Here is a 23,922-nt window from a genome sequence, read left to right on the forward strand (position 1 = left end):
AAGTAGTCTCTTATAACTGTCTAAATGGAGGAAATAGCAAACATCTACAAATCAGCAGAAGGAAAAACTGAGCATTTATTCATTAGCCCCACTCTTTCTAGCCCAACTCAAATATAGATATTTAAATGATTTTTCACTCTTGTTCTTATACTGTGAATAAGCTCCTCAAAGACACAGTCCACAGTATCCCATTTATCAGGGAATCCCAAGTGCCTAGCACAGGGTCTGCCAAGCAGTAAGTGCTCAATACCCCTTCAATTCATGAATTGAAGAGATTCTCTACTTGTAGATGGAGAAAAGGCTTACTGCATGCTTAAGTATGCTGAAACCACAAGTATGGCTGCAAACCCCCAAAGCCAAACTCTCTTTGGAAATAGGATTCTCATTAAGTGGAAATAGATACCACTCATTTATTCAACAGATATTTATTAAGTAATGACTATGTGCCATGCCAGACTGAGTCCTAAGGATTGGATGATGAAAAGAATCAACAAGGTCCCTGCTATCAGGGAACAAACTTATAGTCTAGTGAGGAAAATAGATATTAAACAACTGAATGCACAATTAATATACTTGTATTTGCCTGAAGAACTATGGACAGAGGTTTGTGATATTGTACAGGAGGTGGTGGTGAACAAAAAGAATCCCAGAGAAAAAGAAAAGCAAGAAGGCAGAGTGGTTATCTGAGGAGGCTTTATGAATAGCAGAATAATGAAGAGAAGCAAAAAGCGAGGGAGAGAGGGAAAGGTACATTGAATTAAACGCAGTGTTTCAAAGAATAGCTAGAAGAGACAAGAAGGCCTTCTTCAATGAACAGTGCTTAATAATAGAAAAAAAAAAACAACAACAAAAGGGCAAAAACTAGAGATCTCTTCAGTAAAATTGGAAACATCAAGGGAGAATTCCACCAAAAGATGAGCAAAATAAAGGATAAAAATGGTAGAGACCTAGTAGATGCTGAAGGGATCAAGAAGAGATAGAAAGAATACACAGAACTGTATAAAAAAGATCTTAATGAATGGGATTACTATGAAGGTGTGGTTAGTCACCCAGAGCCAGACATTCTGGAGTGTGAAGTCAGGTGGGCCTTGAGAAGCACTGCTGTTAATAAAGCTAGTGGATGTGATGAAATTCCAGCAAAACCATTTAAATCACTAAAGGAGGATGCCATCAAAGTTTTGCATTCAATATTTCAAGAAATCTGGAAGACTCAGCAGTGACCACAGGGCAAGAAATGGTCAATCCTCATCCCAATCCCCAAAAAGGTAGGACCAAAGAATGTGCTAACCACAGGACAGTTGAACTTACCTCCCATGCTAGTAAGGCCATGCTTAAAATCTTGCATGCTAGACTTCAGCATTATGCAAACCAAGAACTTCCAGATGTCCAAGCTGGGCTTAAAAAGGAAGAGGAACTAGAGATCAAATTGCCAACATTTGCTGGATTATAGTGAAACCAAGGGAATTTCAGAAAAACATCTATCTCTATTTCATTGACTACACTAAAGCCTTGACTACGTAGAGCATGACAAACTGTGGAAGGCTCTTAGAGAGAAGGGAATACCAGACCATCTTACCTTTCTCCTGAGAAACTTGTATGCAGGTTCAAGAAGCAACAGTTAGAACCTGTATGGAACAACTGATTGGTTCAAGATGGAGAAAGGAGTACAGCTCTCTGCTGTCACCCTGTTTGTTTAACCTATACGCTGAGCACATCATGAGAAATTAGTGGGCTGGATGAGTCACAAGCCAGAATCAAGATAGGTTGGGAGAAACATCAACAGCTTCAGATAAGTGGATGATACCACTCTAATGGCAGAAAGCGAAGAGGAACTAAAGGCTCTTGACGAGGGTGAAGGAGGAGAGTGAAAGAGCTGGCTTAAGACTAAATATTTAAAAAACTAAGATCACAGCATCTGGCCCCATTATTGCATGGCAAATAGAAGGGGGAAAGGAGGAAGTAGTGACAGATTTCTTCTTCTTTGCACTCCAAAATCACTGTGGCTGGTGACCGCAGCCATGAAATCAGAAGGCGATTGCTTCTTGGCAGGAAAGTGATGACAAACCTAGACAGTGTGTTGAAAAGCAGAGACATTACTCTGCTGACAAAGGTCTGTATAGTCAAGGCTATGGTCTTCCCAGTGGTCACATACAGTTGTGAGAGCTGGACCATAAAGAAGGCAGAATGCCAAAGAATTGATGCCTTTGAACTGTGATGCTGGAGAAGACTCCTGAAAGTCCCTTGGATAGCAAGGAGATCAAACCAGTCAATCTTAAAGGAGATCAACCCTGAAAATTCACTGGATTGACTAATGCTGAAGCTGAAGCTCCAGTATTTTGGTCATCTAATGCACACAGATAACTCATTGGAAAAGTCTCTTATGCTGGGAAAGATCAAGGGTAGAAGGAGAAGAGGCCGTCAGAGGATGAGATGGCTGGACAGCAACACCAATGCAATGAACATAAACTTGGGCAAACTCCAGGAGGTGGTGAGGACAGGGAGGCCTGGCCTGCTGCAGTCCACAGGATCACAAAAAGTCGGACATGACTGGGTGACTAAACAACAATTTGTGAGAAAACTTCCAACAGAGAAATACTGGGTACTGTTAAAACATGTTAAAAGGTGAGTGAATGGAGAATTTGAGATAGCCCAGGAGGTATAAGATGTCTTTCTGGAAATGCTTTATGCATAGGCATTAGCTAAATGAGTAAGGAGAAGGATAAGCCAGCATTTCAGGTACAGGGAACAGCATATGAAAAGGCATGAAGAACTATTGGGCCTTTGAGGAACTCTGATTAAAGGCCAGTGTGAGCAAGGCTCAGAAAACAGGAGGAAAAGTGGTATGAGATCAAATCAGAGAGGTTACAAGACACCAGATCATATAGCATCTGGTTAAAGATTTGGAGATTTATACTAAGAGGAATGGGAAGCCAGAGACAGAATTTAAGTGAGTGATCAGATTCAACTTAAAAACAGCTCTCTACACAAACACATATTGACAATTGATTATTAAAAAGGTCTCAGTTCATTTCAGTCACTCAGTCGTGTCCGACTCTTTGCCAGGCCTCCCTGTCCATCACAAACTCCCGGAGTTTACTCAAACTCATGCCCATCGAGTCAGTGATGCCATCCTCTGTCGTCCCCTTCTCCTCCTGCCCCCAATCCCTCACAGCATCAGGGTCTTTTCCAATGAGTCAACTCTTTGCATGAGATGGCAAAAGTATTGGAGTTTCAGCTTCAGCATCAGTCCTTCCAATGAACACCAGGACGTATCTCCTTCAGGATGGTCTAAGGGCAATTAAAAGGAGAAAAATAGTCTTTTCAACAAATGGGACTGAAACAAAAGGACATTGATATAAAAAATAACTGGATATCCATATACAAAAATCAACTGAGAATGGATCATATTAAGTATATGAACTTATTAAGTATAAGTAACTGAAAACTATACAACTTCTAGGGAAAAAACACAGGCTTTTAAAAACATAGCTTGTGATATTTGGTTAGAAAAAGATATTTTAAATTTGACACCAAAAGCATAATCCATAAATAAATTGATAAATTGAACTTGATCAGAATTAAAACATTCTGTTCTTAAAAAAAAATGTAAGACAATGAAGACAAACTATAAATTGAGAGAAAATATTATTTCTCATCAGAAATGTCAATCATATGTCTGATAATGAACTTGTATCTAGAATATACAAATAACTTTAAAAACTTCATAAAATATAAGCAGCCAAATATAGAAAAAATTGCAAAAAAAATTGAGCAGTCTTTACCCAATAAAAATATGCAAATGGCAAATAAACACATCAAAAACTCTCTACATTATTATTCATTGGAGAAATGCAAATTAAATGAGAAATGCTTACATATCAAATTAGAAGGCTAAATTAAAAAAAAAAAAGATATAAACCTGACCATACCAAGTGCTGGTGTGGATGTGAAGGAAATGCTGGTGAGAACATAAAATGGCACAAACACTTTGGAAAACAGCTTAGCAGTTTTTTTTTTTAATAAGGTAAATGTATACCTACTCTAGTGAACATTAGAACATTAGTGAACATTCCACTACTAAATATACAGACAAGGGGAACAAAAGTATATGTCTATACAAAGATGTATGTATGTATGTTCATAAAATCTTTATTTGTTATATCCAAAATTTGTAAAGAACATCAGTTTCATCAACAAGCTAATGGGTAAACAAGTTGTGGTACATCCAATACAGTGGGATAATACTTGGCAATAAAGAACAAATTACTGTTACACATAAGAGCCTGGATGGATATCAAGGGTATTGCATGCATGCATGCTCAGTTGCTCAGTCATGTCTAACTCTGTGCGACCCCACAGACTGTAGCCCGCCAGGCTCCTCTATCTGTGGGGATTCTCCAGGCAAGAATGCTGGAGTGGGTTGCCATGTCTTTTACCAATCAAGGGTATTATGCTGAGTGAAAGATACCAGACAAAAAAGATGACAATTTCATTGATATGAAATTTTGGAAAATGAAAACTAATCAAAATGCAAATAATTGCTTGCCAAAAGGATAGTGTGTGGAGGGGTGCAGTGAGGAAGTAAAAGGGGCACAAAAAAATTTTAGAGGTGATAAATATTTTCACTGTCTTGATTAGATGATGATTTCCTGAGTTTATGCATATGACAAAAGTTATCAATTTATAAAACTTTAAATATGTGCACCATTTTGTATGTCAGTTCAGTCAGTTCAGTTGCTCAGTTGTGTCCAACTCTTTGCGACCCCACGAATTGCAGCACGCCAGGCCTCCCTGTCCATCACAAACTCCCGGAGTTTACTCAAACTCACGTTCATCGAGTCGGTGATGCCATCCAGCCATCTCATCCTCTGTCGTCCCCTTCTCCTCCTACCCCTAACCCTTCCAGAATCAGGGTCTTTTCCAATGAGTCAACTCTTCGCATGAGGTGGCCAAAGTATTGGAGTTTCAGCTTCAGCATCAGTCCTTCCAATGAACACCCAGGACTGATCTCCTTTAGGATGGACTGGTTGGATCTCCTTGCAGTCCAAGGGACTCTCAAGAGTCTTCTCCAACACCACAGTTCAAAAGCATCAATTTTTCAGCACTCAGCTTTCTTCACAGTCCAAGTAATACCTTAATATGGTTGTTTTAGAAAATCAATCTGGAATAGAAAGCCCAGAAATAGACCGATATTAATGTAGTCAATTGATCAGTGACAAAGGAGCAAAGGCAATAAAATGGAGTGAAAGTAGTCTTTTCAATAAATGGTGCTGGAACAATGGCTATCTACATGTGAAAAATGAATCTAGACAGTCTTCACAAAAATTAATTCAAAATGGATTACACCTAAATGTAAAATGCAAATTATAAAATCACTAGACAATAACATAAGAGAAAACCTAGGTAACTGTGGGTGTGGTGATGCCTTTTTACATACAAGACCAAAGGCAGAATCCATGAAAGAAAGAACTGATAAACTGGACTTCATTAAAAATTAAAAGTTCTGCTCTTGAAAGACAATGTCAAGAAAATGAGAAGACAAGCCACAGACTGGGAGAAAATATTTGTAAAATATACATCAATAAAGGACTGTTATCCAAAATATGTGCTTCCCAGGTGGCACAGTGGTAAAAGAATCTGCCTGCCAATGTGGGAGACACAAGAGATGCAGATTTGATTCCGGGGATCAGGAAGATCCCCTCAAGTAGGAAATGGCAATCTGCTCCAGTATTCTTACCTGGAAAACTCCATGGACTGAGGAGTCTGGTGGGCTACAGTCCATAGAGTCGCAAAGATTTGGACATGACTGAGCACAACAACATACAAAATGTAAAAACAACTATTAAAACTCAACAAAGAAAACAAACAACTGGATTAAAAGTGGGCCAAAGATCTTGACAGATAGGCAAATAAGCGTAGGAAAAAAATAGCACAGGGAACTCTACTTAATGCACTGTGGTGACCTGAAAGAGAAGGAAGTCCAAAAGGGAGGGTTAGAATTAGGGTCTATGTATGGTTGATTCATTTTGCTGTACAGTAGAAACTAACACAACATAAAGCAACTATACTTCAATAAAACTTAATTAAAAAAAGATGTTCCACATCATATGACATGAGGGAAATGCAAATTTAAACAGAAATGAGATACCACTACCAGAATGGCCAACAATGGAACCCTGGCAACACTGGGTGCTAGATGTGGAACAACAGGAACTTTTACCTTCGTTGGTGGGAATGCAGAATGGTACAGCCACCTTAGAAGACAGTTTGATGGTTTCTTATAAAACCAAATATACTCTTAATATATTAACCAGCAATTATGCTGACATTTACCCAAATAAACTGAAAATGTATATCCACACAAAAACCTGCACCCAATGTTTACAGTAGCTTTATTCATAATTGCCAAAACTTGGAAGTAACTAAGATGTCCTTCAGTAAATGAATGGATAGATAAAAAGTGGTACATCCAGATAATGGAATATTATTCAGTACTAAGAAGGAACAAGCTATCAAGTCATGAAAAGACATAAAGGAACCTCAAATACATATTACTAAGTGAAAGAAGCCAATCTGAGAGGCTACATATAGTATAATTAATATAATATATATTGTATGTTTCCAACTATATGACATTCTGGAAAAGCTAAAATTATGGAGATGGTAAAAAGATCAGTGGTTGCCTAAATATATGATCAGTGGTGGGGAGATGGGATGAATATGTGGAGTACAAAGGACTTTTAAAGCAGAGAAAATTCTCTGTATAATACCTAAAGATAGATACATGTCATTATACATCTGTTCAAACCTATCAATATATAACACCAAGAGTGAACCCTAATGTAAATTATATGGTTGCTAAAAATTGCAAAGAAGGAAAAGAAAAAAGAGAAAGAAAGATTGTACAAGCACATGATTTATGTAATAGTCTCCAGTAGCATCTCTTGATCATCTTTAAAGCAATGGGGGAAAGATAAGATTTTATACTGGAAATCATAGCTCGATATTCAAAATAAAGTATAAATTCTTATTATGTTCAGAGTAGTTAGTCTTCCTTGACAATAACATGAATGTTGGTAGCATCACTTTTAAAAATAAAACATAATGAGTTGATCTTTCATATTTGTAAAATGCTTTACTGTTTGAATTTTTACATACATATAATCTTTAATTATCAGCCTTTCAAAGGTATGTATTATTGGCTGGAATTTTATAAGAAAATTTTGAAGATAATTTTGGTGCTGTGAAAGCAACATGAATTTTGGAATTTCTTCAGACCTGGGTTTGAATGTCTGTTAGGATGCCATTTATTCAATGGGTAACTCTGAGGAATTATTTCTGTTTATTTTTTTTTCCAGGCTTCTTTACTTATAACTACCCTCCTCACTTTTGTCCACTGAACTTTTCACTATTACTAGCAGCCCCTTCCCTACTCACCCTCTATGGAGTGCAGGTAAGAAGAAAACTCAAGTGAGTCACAGCACTCTAAATTGTCAGTGTTTGAAAGACTGTCAGATCCAGCATCTACCTTCTCCCCACCCCATTTCACAGAGCAAGAAATGAAGCTTACTTAGAGGAAGAGATTCATTGTCAATCTTAAGACAAATTTCTGACTTTGAGACCTATGTTATTTCCATTCCACTTTCCTGCCCTGATAGCTCAGTTGGTAAATAATTTGCCTGCAATGCGGGAGACCCTGGTTCAATTCCTGGGTTGGGAATATCCGCTGGAGAAGGGATAGGCTACCCACTCCAGTATTCTTGGGCTCCCTTTTGGCTCAGCTGGTAAAGAATCCGCCTGCAATGCGGGAGACCTGGGTTCGATCCTTGGGTTTGAAAGATCCACTAGAGAAGGGAAAGGCTACCTATTCCAGTATTCTAGCCTAGAGAATTCCATGGACTATACAGTCCATGGAGTCATAAAGAGTCAGACATCACTGAGCGACTTTCACTTTCACACTTCACTTTCCTGCCAGTCCAATTTACTTTACTAACTTTGAGCAACCTTCTTTAAAAACTTTGATGCAACTAAATGTTGTGCCGATTATTTAAATAAGGTTTACATAGTATCTGTGCATTTCAGTTACATACTCCCATTTTCCATTACAATAAGGAATTGAGAATTGCCCTGTTACAATTGGAAATCTCTTAAGAATATGACTGTGCCTTAACCATAAGAGTAGCTTGTGAGATTCTTTACCAACAAAGGGGGTATGTCTGGGATGTTCAGTCATTGAAGTCCCAGGAGACAATTTTTCACTTCTTCAGATAAAAAGCTCCTCAGGTTTCTGGAAGTTTCATTTATAGCCCTTTTCCAAGTTCCCTTGATACTGATGAGTCTAGCTCAAATAGCAGTGAGATGGAAGACTAGTTTAGGTTCTACTAAAGTGAAACATAGAACAAATTATGTCCTTGCTTTAGTGTCTTCATCTGGGAAATAGAGAAGATCATGCTCACTCATCCCTGTCTTTAGTATTACTTCCTTTGGTCACTGTAAGTAAATTCTCATGATGCTTGTCTGTGAACAAGATAAGACTCTGTAGAAACCTGCAAAAAGCAGAACAGGCCCATGTGAAAATCTCCACTAGTTCTCTGGGACAGACAGACCCTGCCCAGATCCAGAAGTCTAAGGATTTTAAAAGCTAGAGAGGCCCAGAGACCCTGCTGACACCAAGGGACACCTCCTTCTCTATAGATCGACCCTTTCATTTTCTCTACTCTTTGATTCCCACTTGCCTCTCCACCTTTACACAGAGAAGATGAGACCTCTTCCATAAAAGAACAATTGTGATAGTCCATATCACCTTCCACTTCTGGCTGCCTACAGAAAGGAAGAAAAGCAGTCTTATATAGGTTCCATTCCTTGAATAGTGCAGTTTGCAAGCTTAAAATATGCAAAGGCAACTTGGAAAAACAAGTGCCTGTATATAAGCAAATGTCTGCAAAACCCTGGACAAAATTGAGGTTTCTGTGTACATGACAAGTATTTCTAGTGTTCCGGTTGTTTGCCTGCTCTTCTGAGTGATTTTCCTTGGTACATCTGGATGAGTGAGAAGTGTGTGCTTAGAAGAAATTCTAGACAGGAAAAAGGGACGAGAAGAGAGTAGAGATTACCTTTGGTTCCCAGGCAGAGGGCTCCTAGAGCAACTGATACCACGCCACAAGGCCCAATCTACCCCTATGGAGAAATCGGAAAGGTTTCAACAAGTACAGGCTCGCTTGGCCATCATAGCTAGTTCCTCAGTTTGTAGGAGACCTCTCATTTGCACTTCTTGGTGGGCCTGCCCTGAACATAGTCCCTCACTGAAGGAGATTCTCATATTTCCTCTATACTTCTATCGCCCTTTCCCACTCCCTCCGCCCCCATACGTGCACAGGGTCTGTTTTGAGATTGGACTTCGGAACCAAACCTGGTAAATGCTGGCCTCTGAGAGCTCAGTGGCCCTGTCTTCAAAATAAAGCTCCGAGTTAAAGCTTAAAAAGTCAGCCCTGTCGCTTAAAATCTGGTCCAGGAAAGCAAGAGATAGTCGGGAAGCTGGGGTCCTCCTAGGCTAGACCAATCCTTTTCTGCCCTCACCCACGCTGCGCCAGCACTTGTTTCTCCAAAGCCACCCGGCTTTCCTGCGCGTTCAGGGGAGGGGAGAAAAGGAAAGGGGAGGGGAGGGAGAAAGGAGGTGGGAAGGCAAGGAGGCAGGCCCGGCGGGGGCGGGACCCGACTAGCAAACTGTTGCATTTGCTCTCCACCTCCCAGCGCCCCCTCCGAGATCCCGGGGAACCAGTGTGCTGCGAGCGCCGGAGGGTCCGGAGCAAGCCTGGAGGCAGAGCCAGCGACGGAGGGAAAGCGAACGAGCTCGCTGCTTCCGTGCGGGACAGGAGCCTAAGGGACGCACCGCGTCAACCCCAGCGGGCTCTGGCGACAGCCAACGACTCTTGCACCGCGGCGGCTTCGAAGTCGCCGCCCCGGAGCTGCCCTTTCTTCTTCGGTGAAGTTTTTAAAAGCTGCTAGAGACTCGGAGGAAGCAAGGAAAGTGTCGGGTAGGACTGACGGCTGCTTTTGTCCTCCTCCCCTCCCCCTGCCCCCCCCCCAGGGTCTCCTCTACAGCTGCTGCCTCTGTCAGTTCCTCTCAGCCCCCTCAACCTCCCCCGCCCCCCGCTTCCAGTCAGTCCCGCGCGGCCAGCCCGAGTTTGCAGAGAGGTAACTCCCTTTGGCTGCGAGCGGGTGAGCTAGCTGCACGTTGCAAAGACGGCTCTGGGGTGCCAGGAGACCTGGGAGCCGCTTCAGTGCTGCAGCCAGAATCTGGCTGGTTAGGCGGTACGCAGGTCAGAACCCCTGGTTCCTCGTACTCCCTTTCCACCTCCCCTGCACGCTGCTCCTCCTTCCCACCGGTTTGTGGGGCCAGAGATCAAACGATGAAGAGGCAGTCAGGACTTCAGTAGCCACCCTCCCCACAAAAAAAAAAAAGAAAGAAAAGAGACCAAGCATAACAAAGCCCCAACCAAAACCAAACAAACGAAACCCAACAGAAAAACCCAAAATAAACCAAAAAGAAAATAACCAGGCTCCTATTTGCACCTGCTTCAGTGGATAACATTCAGAAGGCAGAGGGCCCCCCCTCCCTTCAAAAAGCATCTTTTGAATCTACCCTACAAGTATTCAGGAACAGATTGTGAGCCTACCAGGGAAGATCGTGTCCAGCGTGTGTTTCCTCTGCACTAGACTTTGAGACTGTCAGAACGCTTTGGAGTGATTATTCCTGCAAGTTTCCTTACCAGGAGCTTCCCGCAGGTGGGCAACTAGCTGCAGCAACTACGCACTGCAGCCTGTTGAACTCTTCTCAGCAAGAAAAGGGGAGCAGGATAAAGGAATTAGGTAGAAGATTGAGCCAAGCTTCAGGATGGAAGTGCAGTTAGGGCTGGGGAGGGTCTACCCCCGGCCACCGTCCAAGACCTATAGAGGAGCTTTCCAGAACCTGTTTCAGAGTGTATGCGAAGTGATTCAGAACCCGCTCCCCCGGCACCCTGAGGCCTCGAGCGCAGCACCTCCCGGCGCCCGTTTGCAGCAGCAGCAGGAGACCAGTCCACGGCAGCAGCAGCAACAGCAGCAGCAGAGAGAGGATGGCTCTCCCCAAGTCCAGAGCAGAGGCCCCACAGGCTACCTGGCCCTGGAAGAGGAACAGCAGCCTTCACAACATCACTCAGCCCCTGAGGGCCACCCGGAGAGTGGCTGCGTCCCAGAGCCCAGAGCCGCCTCGGCTGCCGGCAAGGGGCTGCAGCCGCCGCCGCCAGCACCTCTGGATGAGGATGACTCAGCTGCCCCATCCACGTTGTCCCTGCTGGGCCCCACTTTCCCCAGCTTAAGCAGCTGCTCCACCGATCTTAAAGACATCCTGAGCGAGGCCGGCACCATGCAACTTCTTCAGCAGCAGCAACAGCAGCAGCAGGAGGCGGTATCCGAAGGCAGCAGCGGGAGAGCGAGGGAGGCCACTGGGGCTCCCATCTCCTCCAAGGACAGTTACCTAGGAGGCAGTTCGACCATCTCGGACAGCGCCAAGGAGTTGTGTAAGGCAGTGTCAGTGTCCATGGGCTTGGGTGTGGAGGCATTGGAGCATCTGAGTCCTGGGGAGCAGCTTCGGGGGGATTGCATGTACGCCCCGCTCCTGGGAGGTCCACCAGCCGCGGTGCGTCCCACTCCTTGTGCCCCGTTGGCTGAATGCAAAGGTTCTCTGCTGGATGATGGCCCGAGCAAGGGCACTGAAGAGACTGCTGAGTATTCCGCTTTTAAGGCAGGTTACACCAAAGGTCTGGACACTGAGAGCCTGGGCTGCTCTGGCAGCGGCGAAGCAGGGGGCTCTGGAACACTTGAGCTGCCATCCACCCTGTCTCTCTACAAGTCTGGAGCACTGGACGAGGTAGCAGCTTATCAGACTCGCGAATACTACAACTTTCCGCTAGCCCTGGCTGGGCAGCCGCCCCCTCCACCACCTCCCCATCCTCATGCCCGCATTAAGCTGGAGAACCCGCTGGACTACGGCAGCGCCTGGGCGGCCGCTGCAGCGCATTGCCGCTATGGGGACCTGGCGAGCCTGCATGGCGGGGGTGCAGCAGGACCGGGCTCAGGCTCACCCGCAGCCGCCGCCTCCTCTTCCTGGCACACTCTCTTCGCGGCAGAAGAAGGCCAGCTGTATGGGCCAGCAGTATGTGGCGGAGGCGGGGGCGGCAGCGCAGGCGAGGCAGGGGCTGTAGCCCCATATGGCTTCACTCGGCCACCTCAGGGGCTGGCTGGCCAAGAAGGCGACTTCTCCCCACCCGATGTGTGGTATCCCGGCGGCGTGGTGAGCAGAGTGCCCTATCCAAGTCCCAGCTGTGTCAAAAGCGAAATGGGCCCCTGGATGGAGAACTATTCTGGACCTTATGGGGACATGCGGTAAGTCTCTCCTCCTAAAAATGTTTTTAAGCCTAGAGTCGGCCCTCTCCTCTGCGTACGAACACTCTGTTCCTGGGCGAGCTTAACAGAGTTTCACAGAAAGGGACGCTTTAAATCTGGAGCCTTCCCTGGACTCTTGGCCTGCCAAAGATTGACCTTTGCTCTCTGAACCCCAATTGTGTGCCCCAGCCCACACCACTGTGAGTCCTGGATGCTGGTGCAAGCCTTTCTAGATTCCTTGACTTGACAACTCTCCACTAAGCGTCCTAAAATCTTCCCTGCCACTTGGTACTCCATGTCCTGCCGGCTCCAAATTTAAATCCAGTTCCAAGGGCCATTTTATGAAATAAACCCTTTTAAGCCCTCCACTGCTTTTCCTTCTCCCCTGCCCCCAATCAGAGACCCTAGACAAGAAATGTGGGTAATTTCTCCTCTTAAGTTCTGTTAGGGTTTGTCCCTCCAGCTTGTCTTGGCAGGTTAGAAGCAAAATGACTGGCCCAAGCTTCTCTCAACCCGCTTCCTCCAAAGAAATGAAAGGAGAATGGGATTATGGGAAGAAAGTGGTCTCCGTTGTGAGGGCCGCTGTGTGGGAAGAAGAGGTGAAGTCCCTTTGCTGGCAACAAGGAAGACTTGCCTCAAGGTTGGAGGTCAGGAGACAGACTCCAAACGGGCACAATTAGAGCAGGCAAAGGTAAGGGAAAACCAAATGACAAATTTCCTCATAAACGATGGGTAAGATTTGCCCTCACAGTTTGACTATATTGGAACTAGATGGAAGAGTTGGATTTCTCTTGTAAAGTGTTTATTTTCTGTATGGATTACAAAAGATCCACAATTCCTACTTCGAGTTTGCATCAGATCTATAAAGAAGAGAATGTTCTTTTAATGAACAACTTAACCAGACTTGAGTCTGACTTACAAAAGTGTTGAGGGAAAAGTTTAAAAGGATTTCCTGCTATTGCAGTGTGCTCAGAAATCTGCTTTTGTGAAGGGAAATATTCTTCAATATATTCCTTCATTTTAAGGATATACTTGCATTTTAAAACATGATAACAAATTGGGTAAGAACTGTTAGGGACCTGTAAGTCTTACTCTTGCCCAAGAGTTTTAATTAGGATATGAAAAAAGTGGCAGTCAGTTTCATCTTGCCTGTTAAAATTTCTTCCTTACCGCAGCTGAGCTTTTTGGAGGCCAAAAAACTTTTTTAATTTTATAAAAAATTAAAGATTTTTTCCTCAGCAAACTAAGACATTAGTTTATCTCTGTGAGGAAGGGAATATTAACTGGGGAACTAACTCTTCAGAACTGCTGGGTGTTGATGTCTTCATGGACTTGAGTCTTGTTCTGAGTTTCTGTAGCTATTTTCTTTACCTGTGACATTTTCAGTTTATTAGCCTTAGCATGTTTGTTTGGAGACTTAAACCAACAACTTGCTTCCTTTCACTGATGCTTCTGTTCTTGGAAGATTGATAGAACAATGTTAGAAAAGAAAGAGGAGAATAGGATTTCATAAAATATTATTTCCTGGGCTACGGAAGAAACAGCTTCTAACCAGGCTTTGCATTTTTTAGGTTTTTAAGGTTTGGCTTACAAGATTTTTAAAGGGTTCATTTATATTCTCAGTCTTTAAAAATTTTTTTGCAAAGTGGGCGTACTATGGGACAAAAGGTCTTCATTTTATAAGAACAGAGTTACTTGCTAGAGTATATTTTACCCCCCCCCCAACCCAGGGCTGTTGCTAGTCAGCAGAGCTCTCTTTTTAATGTGAACGGTTTGTTTGTTTGTTTTTTGGCGGGGGAGGGGTGGAATGTATAAGGTGCTTCCTGACTTGCCTAGTCACTGGAACCATCCCTTTTCTGTATGCCTCCCTCAACACCCAAGTAAGTAACTCAATTAATAGGGAGGATATGAATGATTCCACATTAAGGGATGTGTGTATGTTCAAAGGCATAACCTGAAATTTTCAGAAAGTGGCTATAGAGAGTTTTTAAAAAGTTCTTCCTATCAGGTGTGCAGTAAGTTAGGTGATTTTATCTCAGATCTTCATGGAAAAATGTCTCTGTTTCTAAAACCTGCATAAATTAATGACCTCAAATAGTGAGAAATTAGTAGTAACCTAAGAAAGTACAAGATTATTTATTCTTTCCTGGTTTGTGATTGCTGCATTGGTTATAGGAGTCTAGTGAGAGGTAAAACTGGTGTTTCTGTCTTGTGAGTTGACAAAGATTTTTTATGTGCAAGATATAGAAAATCCTCAAATTGGGTTTTTGAAAAATTCAACCAGCACCAATCTAAAAGTTGATATTTTTTTTTTTACTTTCTCTTACTTTCCCACATTTTATAGGGCACAATTTGGTGAAGGGAAGGAATTTTTCTTAAGTCAAAGCTAGAGCTTCCACTCTTTCTGTATAGCATACATCATATGCCATCTTTCAGTTAAAAATCTCAACATTCTAGAGACTTTCAGTAATATGTTGGATTCCTCTCTTTTCTAATTGTGTGTGAACTTCCGGAATAATTCTGTGTTCTATACATCTACATTGTTTCTGTCGAGAGGAGAAAGGCAAAAAAAAAAAAAAAGAGGAGAAAGGGCTTAGATGGTCCCTTTTTAAAAATATATATATTTTAGCATGTGGTTTGAGCTGCGGAAGGAATAATAAAAAGTGATAGGGTTGGTGTGAAACCCTGATAATATTTTATGAAGCTGTCTTCTTTCAGAGATCAAGCAAGACTGCAACTTTGTTAGTTGACTACTGTCTCACTTGACAGAAATAAGGCCCTTTATATCCCAGCAAATAGAATAATAATATGACAAATATTTATTCTTGGGAGATGAAACCAAGGGAAGCCTATGCAGGAATTAAAGTTGATGTTCAAATAAATCATCCAGATGCAAAAAAAAATTTTAATTTTTCTGTTGATAATTTGTTCTTGTCTTCATAATAGGTAGTCTTTTAGTAATGCTTTAAAACTGGCAAATCCTGCCTTCTCCATTAGTTATTTCAAAAGAGGTCATTTTATTAATTCCCCTTTCTATCTACTTTCCTCTCTGCAGTTATCAAGCAGCTTTTTAATGACTATTTTGCAAGGAGCAGTTTTTAAATCTGAGTTTTGCTTTGGGAATGACACTCTCTGTCTATAGACCTTCAGGGTCAATATGTTGGGAAGAAGCATCCTTTCTTCACAGTCAGCAAATAACTGGTGAGATCTGTCTGGGTACCAGTAATCAGAACTCAAGCACCAGATAGCCACACAGAGTGGTACCCCATTTAGAAATATGTGCAAGATGTAGTGATAGAATTCTCTTAGTTGTCTGCAGAGTATCTCTCAGCTTGGCCAAAGGTTAACATCAGTTAGAGATATTTTTGAAAAAGCTTGTAAATTTCCAGTTGCAGGGTCACTTAAGGGTGCTTTCTTGCCAGTGTTAACTTTACCTTATGAGACTTCCATTCTTTTTGAGCTGCAAACTTTGATATTAATATATTAAATTTTCTGGCACATATAATTTTCTTTTAAAATGTTTCCCCCACCCCCACCCCAGCGGCAATCTTCTTATCTGGTATACATATGTGCATTTAAACCAAACAATGTTTTGATCTCCTGACTCTTACTTGTACTGTGTCTGCTCTTGATGGGATTATGTGAGTTGGAGTTAGGGACATGGGCAATTTTACTATTATTGTTATTTATGGTGATATCAAGACCACCAGTTTCATTCGGAACTCTGCTAAGCAGGGAGCAGAACACTGGCTCAGTGTGGTAAGAAAGGAGCTTGTTTTATAACCAGACCTGAAATCATGATTCCGAAAAAATAGAGAGCAAATAAAAATCAAGTTTTGTGAGGTTGGTTGGAGAGGGAAAGGGAAAACTCTCCCCACCCCCTACCTCCACCATTTTCTCTTTGTCTGCAGCTTCCTTAAGTGCTGTCTGTCCCTGATTTTCTTTCATTCTACTCCTTTCATGCTTTTGACATTGAAATATAGACTCTTCTTTCTAGTTTTCATTTTTCAGGATATTATCCTCAATACACCTATGGCATGTTCCTAAAGAATATTTTTTAATCTAGAGAGTAATGGATCAGATCAACCCCAGCACCTTTCTTTTAAGACTAGATGACTTGAGGAGATTGCAAAATGAATTACTTTGAGGTTAGAGCCTGATTCAACAGTTGTTGAAGGAGCTGAGCTAGATGCTTGAGGACTTGGTGATTTAATGAAGAATTTTGCTGGCTGCTGTCTTTGTCTCTTGTTCTCTGTCTCTCTCTGTCTACTGGCTATTTTGGCAACCTTTTCTCAAAACTTGAGAAAAACTGGACCTTCCCACCTCTGAGACAGGTCTGTGTGGGTCAAATTTCTCCAGGGCATTCACATGCAACATCTAATCTGTTTGTGATGGTGCTTGCTAAAAGTTTCCGGCTGGGCTAATGTGGTGAAGCTATATGTAAATTAGTCATTTAAAACAAAGAAAGGTATTAAGAAAGTAATCTGCCTCAGAATTTGCCTGCCAGCATTACATCAAGTTCTGAGATGTTGAACTCAAGAGTAAGTTACTGTCATCTGAGACACAAAGTTGACCTTTTCCCCCCTGGTTGCTTGTAAAACTCCATCCAGTTATCAGTACTTATTGGATTTTGTGATATTGAAAAGAATTATGAAATCTCATATTTATATAGCACTCTTTTCAGAGAAAAAAACCCAGCATCTTCCAGTTTATAAACTAGCACTCATGTAAGTTTGAGTAAGCCAGAAGGGTACTTAGTGAACATCCCTTTATTAGTTGAGGGAGTAGAATTTGTTGCATTTTCTGTAACATTTGTTTATCATGTGGATAAACCTCTGTAGAGTGACACTTCCCAACTTTTTTTCTTAAACTTTCCCACCTGACAGATGATATTTTTGCTCAGTAAAGTCTACATTTGGTGGCTGCTGCATAGAGATTTATGCCCAATTTCAGTGTTTTATGCACAATTTCTTGCACAGTCATGAGTGTTACCATCCCTTCTCTCTCATACTGATCCCTGCTACCATCTGACAGGGCAGAGCAGTGTTGAGAGTGGCTAATCTGGACAAATTTATAGCTCTAAAATGCTTGTTACTTGAGAATGCTGCCAATTTAGCTCATGCAGTACTTGAGTTTTATTTTTTAATCAACAGCTTTATTGAGACATAATTCACAATAAATAATGTAATACACCCAAGTATATAGTTCAATGGTTTTTATTATATTTGGAGTTGGGCAACCATCACCACAATCAATTTTAGAATATTTTGGTCACTTACCAGTCAAACCCCACCCTAACCATGAGCAACTATCAACCACTTGTCTACTTTCACTCTCTATGGGTTTGCTTACATTTCATATAAATGGAGCCATGTAGTACATAGCATGTGGTGACTAGTTTCATGTAGAATAAATATATCAATGTTAATCTATGTTGAAGCACATCTCAATACTTTCCTTTTTATGCATGTACCACACTATCTATGATGGACATTAGAGTTGTTTCTACTTTTTGACTATTATGAATAATACTGCTATGAACATTTATGTACAAGTTTCTTTTTGTGAACAGGTTTTTAATTCTTTTGGCTATACCTAGGAGTAAAGTTTCTGGGTAATATGGTAACTCTTTGTTTAACCTTTTGAGGCTCTCCCAAACTGTCTTCAAAAGTGGCTATACCATTTTACAATCTCACCAGCAATGTATGAGGGTCCAATTTCTCCACATCTTGCCAATTATTTTTATTTTCCAAACTTTAAACTTTTTATTTTGCATTGAGGTATAGCCAGTTAACAAATTTGTGATAGTTTCAGGTGAATAGTGAAGGAGAATAGAGAATAGGGAAGTGAATAGATACATGTGTATATATATATATATATATATATATATATATATATATATATATTATCCCCCATATATTCTCTGGATATATGCCCAGGAGTGGGATTGCAGGGTCATATGGTAGCTCTATTTTTAGTTTTTTAAAGAGCTTCCATGCTGTTCTCCATAGTGACTGTACCAATTAACATTCCCACTACCAGTGTGGGAGAGTTCCCTTCTCTCCACATCCTCTCCAGCATTTGTTGTTTGTGGATTTTTTGATGATAGCTTTTCTGGTTGGTGTGAGGTGATATCTCATTGTAGTTTTGATTTACATTTCTCCAATAACTAATGATGTTGAACATCTTTTCATGTACCTGGCCATCTGTGTGTTCTCTTTGAAGAAATGTCTATTCAGGTCTTCTGCTCATTTTTTGAGTGGGTTGTTTGTTTTGATGCTGTTAAGCATCTTGAGCTGTTTGTAAATTTTGGAGACTAATCCATTATCGGTCATATCATTTGCATATATTTTCTCCCAATCTGTGGGTTATCTTTTCATTTTGTTTATTGTCTCCTTTGCTGTGCAAAAGTTTTTAAGTAGGTACCAATTTTTTTTAATTTTTGTTTTTATTTTCATTATTCTGGTAGATAGATCATAAAAGATGTTGCTGTGCTTTATATATGTCAGTGTTCTACCTATGTTTTCCTCTAGAAGTTTTATAGTGTCCAGTCTCACATTTAAATCTTTAATCCATTTTGAGCTTGTTTTTGTGTATGAAGTTAAAGAATGATTTAATTTAATTTTTTACATTTGGCTGTCCAGTTTTCCCAGCACCATTTGCTGAAGAGACTGTGTTTCCAATATTGTGTAGTCTTGCCTCTTCTGTCATAGATTAATTGACCATAGGTGCATGGGCTTATTTCTGGGAGTTACTGTCTTTTTAATCCCAGTGTGAAGTGGATGTCAAGAAGTATCTCAATGTGGCTTTGATTTGCATTTCATAATGACTAATAATATTCTAATAATATTAGGCATCTTTTTATGTGCATATTGACTGTATATACTCTTGTCTTTGGTCATTTTTAATTAGATTATTTGTCTTACTCTTATTGAGTTGTAAGAGTTTTAAAAAATATATTCTAGATGCAAATCCTGTAACGCATTATAATTTGTGAATATTTTATCATATATGTGCATTGTCTTTTCACTTTCTTGATGGTAGTCAGTAAAGAACACATGAACTTTTGAAGCCCAGCCTATTTTTTTGTATGTAGCTTATGATTTTTGTATCATGCCTAAGAAGGCTTTGCTTAATCCAAGGTCACAAAGATTTACACTTAGGTTTCCCTCTAAGAGTTTTATAGTTTTGGTTGTTAAATTTAGGTTTTTGTTCACTTTTGACTTAATTTTTTATGTAAATATCTAGTCAACACAGCACTATTTGTTGATTCTTTCCTTATTTAACTATCTTGGCACCCTTTGTGTAAAATCAGTTGACTGTAAATGTGAAAGTTTATTTATGGACTGTGGGCTATATTACATTGATCCTATATCAATACCACAGTGTCCTAATTACTGTAAGTTTTTAATAAGTTTTGAAATTAGTAAGAGTGAGTCTTCTAATTTTATTATTCTTTTTCAAGATTGTTTTTGACTATTGTGTTGTTTTTTTTTAATTTCTCTATGAGTTTTAGGATCAGCTTGTTAATTTCTACAGAAGTCATTTGGGATTCTAATAGAGGAGGCTAATAAAGGAGGCAGATAAATTTGGGGAATGTTGCGTCTCCACATGCAGTCTTCTGATCCATGGCCATGGAATGTCTTTCCATTTATTTATGTCATCTTCACTTTTTTCAACAGTGTTTTGTAGTTTTAAGAGTATAAATTTTGCACTTCTTTCATTTAATTAATTCCTCGATATTTTAATTTTTGATGCTATTATGAATGCAATTGTCTTGGATCCTTTTAAATTGTTCATTGCCGATGTTTAGAAATATAATTGCTTTTTTGAAAATTGATTTTATATCTTGTAATCTCCCTGAAACTACCTAAATTTTGAACACCTCTAGAATTTAAGAGGCAAAAGGTTTCAGTTGCTGTGCTGAAAATTAAAGCATACTTTGTTTCATCTGGTGTGAAGCCTGCATAAGGACACTGCTCTCAACTTTCCTCAGCTGTGAATTAGAATCTAAAATTTTCAGGTCTTTAGAGAACAGTGGGAAAGGAACATATTAATCAGGTTTATGCAGCTAGTAGTTCTCTTTTTAGTATTTGGATTTGGGAACTAAGCATTTGGATTTGGGAACTGCTAGCAAGGGGGTGAGGAATAATAATTTCTATGCAGAAAACTAACATGAAGAGGTAACAGATGCAAACTAAAGCAAAGGAATCACTAGCTAACTGTATTTGGCTTATGTTTGAGTTTGTGTATTTATGTATTTATATGTTGTCCCTTAGATAAAGTAAATGCCACCACTCTTTCTGGTGTGTATTTGTAGATGAAGAAGTGGTTCATTTACTCTCATATAATTTGAACTTTTTTCAGGAATGCACTCCATAACCATAAAAAGGAGATAAAATTTACCTATAAAGGGATTGAACTTTGGTCTCATTAACACTCTGGGCTAAAGGTCATAACTAATCAGCTCTAGCTATTGTGTCCTGAAAATGGTAAGTAAACTGCAGGCCCCTGAAGGAAAGGTCCTATTGTGACCTAGTTGTCTTTAGAGATGACCTTAATAAACTGATTTTTTAAAAGTATTCATCAATCAACCACTTTTCATTTAACACCTGCTAGATGCCCATCTGTGTACTAGTTGGAGATCATGGTGAAGGGAACATAGTTCAGTGAGAATCTCGAGATTGCTGCCCTCCAGGAGCTTATAGCTATTAAAACCAAAGCAAAAAAGAATAGCAACACCATGATACCAGTATGATGCGATGTCGGATTATGTGTTGTGTATTTTTTAAATGTAAATATTCAAAAAAGAAATGGATCAACATAGGTGGAAGTGGTTAACAGTATTATCTGTCATTGCTTCTCATCCTTTATGAATTAGGTTGGGATATGGTTAAACTCAAGCAATAATTATAGATCTTGATGGATATTTCAGATACCAGAAGGTAGTATTTGTGGAAAGACGATGACGAGTGAACTGGAGTAAGGGGTTGGAATCTTTCTGTTTTTTCAATAGTGCCACGCCAGTCAAGTTAGTTACTAGTTTCTTTCTCATTTTGGGCTGTTGTGTTGCACTTGCTGAGAACATGTTTTGATGTCTTTAACTGCAATATATTAGGAATTAATTAAAATTGAGAGTGATTAATAGGTCTAAGTTTGGCGTGAGAGGCAATAAAGATGCCCAGTGTGGTGATCAGATCAAGAATTATTATTCAGTTCTCAAGTTTTCTATTGATCATGGTGGCTTGCTTTGAGGTTCTGTAGAAATGGAGTTTCAGGGTATTGGCTAAGGGAGGGAAGCAAGAAGCACAAATCAAAAAATTCTGGGAGTAAGGGGAATGTGAAAACTTTTTTTAATAAGGCTTTTGCTGAATTAGACGATGTAGTTTGAAAATGACACACTTCTTAATTATGGGTTTTGTTTTCTGCAAGTTGAGTAGTTTCTTGCTTGTGGAAGTGTAGTCCCACTATCTGGCCACTTGGGGGACTGCGAGTGTCCTGTGACAGGTTTTCCCTGGAAACAGTTGGACTCTTTGGTGGATTCAGCATATCACAGGACGACTTGAGCCAGAACCTCCTGGTACCAGACAATAAATAAGCCACAGTGGTACTTAGTATTTAATTTGGGATGTTCTTTTTCAAAGTACAAAACATTTTAGTAGCACTATTTAACTCCTTGTCACCTTTCTCTGAATGTGGAACAGGGAATAGTGACATTGGACATATTCCAGTAACATTTCACAGTCTACAGAATGGTTTCATATTCCATTATTGCATTTCACCCTCATTTCTATCCTATACAAGGAGTCAGATTTACTTTATTTTAGTGCTCTTCATACTATTATAATTCTATCATTCCCATTGTAAATATTATATTCAGAGAAGTAAAGTAACATGTCTAAAGTCAAACAGCTGCAAGGTAGCAGAGCCAGGATTTTGGCCCCACTCTTGTTCCTCAAATCAAGTGTTCCTTTTTTTTTTTCCTACCACACAGATTGCTCACCTCATAGAGAGGAAATAGGAGAGTCAGAGAGGCAAACCTTAACTAGTATCACTAGAAATTTGTGAAGATCTTAAGGCTCCTGGGTCTTTTATCCACTTACTGGACTGATGGATTGGGTTGTGTGGGCATTCAAGTCGCTGACAGTCTTGCCATCCTACTTTATAGATTGCATTATTCGACAAATACTTACTGAGCTTTTTATATATCAAATTCTATATTAGGCACCGTTGACACAGCAAAAAACAAGGCAGATGAAAATTCTCCCATCACGGAGTTTACAGTTTAGTGAGAGGAGACATGTAGAATATATCTGATGGTGATAACTGTCATGAAGAATAATTTAGCAGAGTGTGGGTGACATATAATGATAATGGAAAGAACTATTCTACATTTGTTAGTTAGAAAAGGCCTTACTGAGAAGGTGATATTCAAGCAGTAACCTGAAGGAAATTAGGAAGTAAGCCATAGGGATATTTGAAATTAGAACATTCCAGGCATAGAGCACCACAAGTAGAAAGGGCCAGAGGCAGAAGCATAGTTTGTATGATGGACAGTAGCATAGAGGCATGGATGGAAGTTTAAGTAAATGGAAAGTGACGAGATGAGATCAGAGTTAATGAGAGATTTCTCAGGTTTTCTTTAGGACTTCAGTTTTTGCTCTGATATGGGGAGTCATTGGAAGATTTTAAGTAGAGGGATAACATGAGCTGACTGATACTTTAACAGATCCTCTTCTTCAAAATATCTACCATTCTTTGATATTTTATACATTTATTTGCTTACTTATTGTCTGTGTGGAGAAAATACCGAAAGAATGAAGGGGAGGCAAAGAGGTGAGGCTGTTGCCGTGATCCAGGTGAGAGATTATGGTGGCTTAGGCCAGAGGTTATTGGTAGAGGACTTGAGACACTGGATTCTTGATTTGTCTTCATGGTTGAGCCTACAGTATTTACTAACATATTAGATACTCATTGTGAGAAAAATATAAAAGTCAATGCTGATTGTCAAGCTTTTAATCTGAGCATTTTGAAAAATGTGACTACAATTTACTGACATGATGCAGATTGTAGGTAAAGACGCTGTGTGTTTTGGAGGGGGGGGGAGTAGGAATCAAGAAGTTGATTTTTGATGTACAAAGTCTGAGTTATTTGGTGAATATCCTATTGTCTTCTTTTCAGTTTTCATGCAGTGCCCTTATCTTTCTGCTTTTCAAGAAGATTAAAAGACATCTTAGAAATCATCTTTTTGGTGATGGACAGGGAAGCCTGGCATGCTGCAGTCCATGGGGTTGCAAAGAGTCGGACATGACTGAGCGACTGAACTGAACTGAACTAGAGATCACCTAGACCTTTGTTGCCCCCTCCCTTCTCTCTTTTACTTTATACAGGCCTAGAGAGGAGTGGATTCTTGTCTAGGGTGAAACAACAAGCTGGCAGAATAACTGGATTACAGACTCAGTTTTCCTGGATTCTAGCTTGGTCCTTTAATTAGTGTTA

General features: G+C 40.3%; 1 protein-coding gene and 1 long non-coding RNA gene across 3 annotated transcripts in view; one reads left to right on the plus strand and one right to left on the minus strand.

Annotated features, from left to right (window-relative positions):
• Positions 1-409: 409 nt before the first annotated feature.
• Positions 410-9,730, minus strand: LOC139033122 (uncharacterized). 2 transcript variants are annotated; one of them, XR_011485731.1, is made up of 3 exons: positions 9,114-9,730; positions 4,830-5,161; positions 410-3,288 (listed from the first exon to the last, which is right to left on the minus strand). It is a non-coding gene; the product is annotated as an uncharacterized lncRNA (long non-coding RNA). The 2 variants fall into 2 exon arrangements; XR_011485730.1 differs by lacking the exon at positions 410-3,288 and having other exon boundaries at positions 3,996-5,161.
• A 339-nt stretch (positions 9,731-10,069) lies between these two features.
• AR (androgen receptor) overlaps positions 10,070-23,922 on the plus strand; it is a 194,597-nt gene continuing 180,744 nt past the window's right edge. The window contains exon 1 of the mRNA XM_070461807.1: positions 10,070-12,423. Within this exon, the coding sequence (XP_070317908.1) occupies positions 10,895-12,423 (1,529 nt within the window). The 5' untranslated portion in view covers positions 10,070-10,894. The remainder of the gene's footprint in view (positions 12,424-23,922) is intronic.

Source organism: Odocoileus virginianus, chromosome X, assembly GCF_023699985.2.
Source record: "Odocoileus virginianus isolate 20LAN1187 ecotype Illinois chromosome X, Ovbor_1.2, whole genome shotgun sequence".
NCBI lineage: Eukaryota > Metazoa > Chordata > Mammalia > Artiodactyla > Cervidae > Odocoileus > Odocoileus virginianus.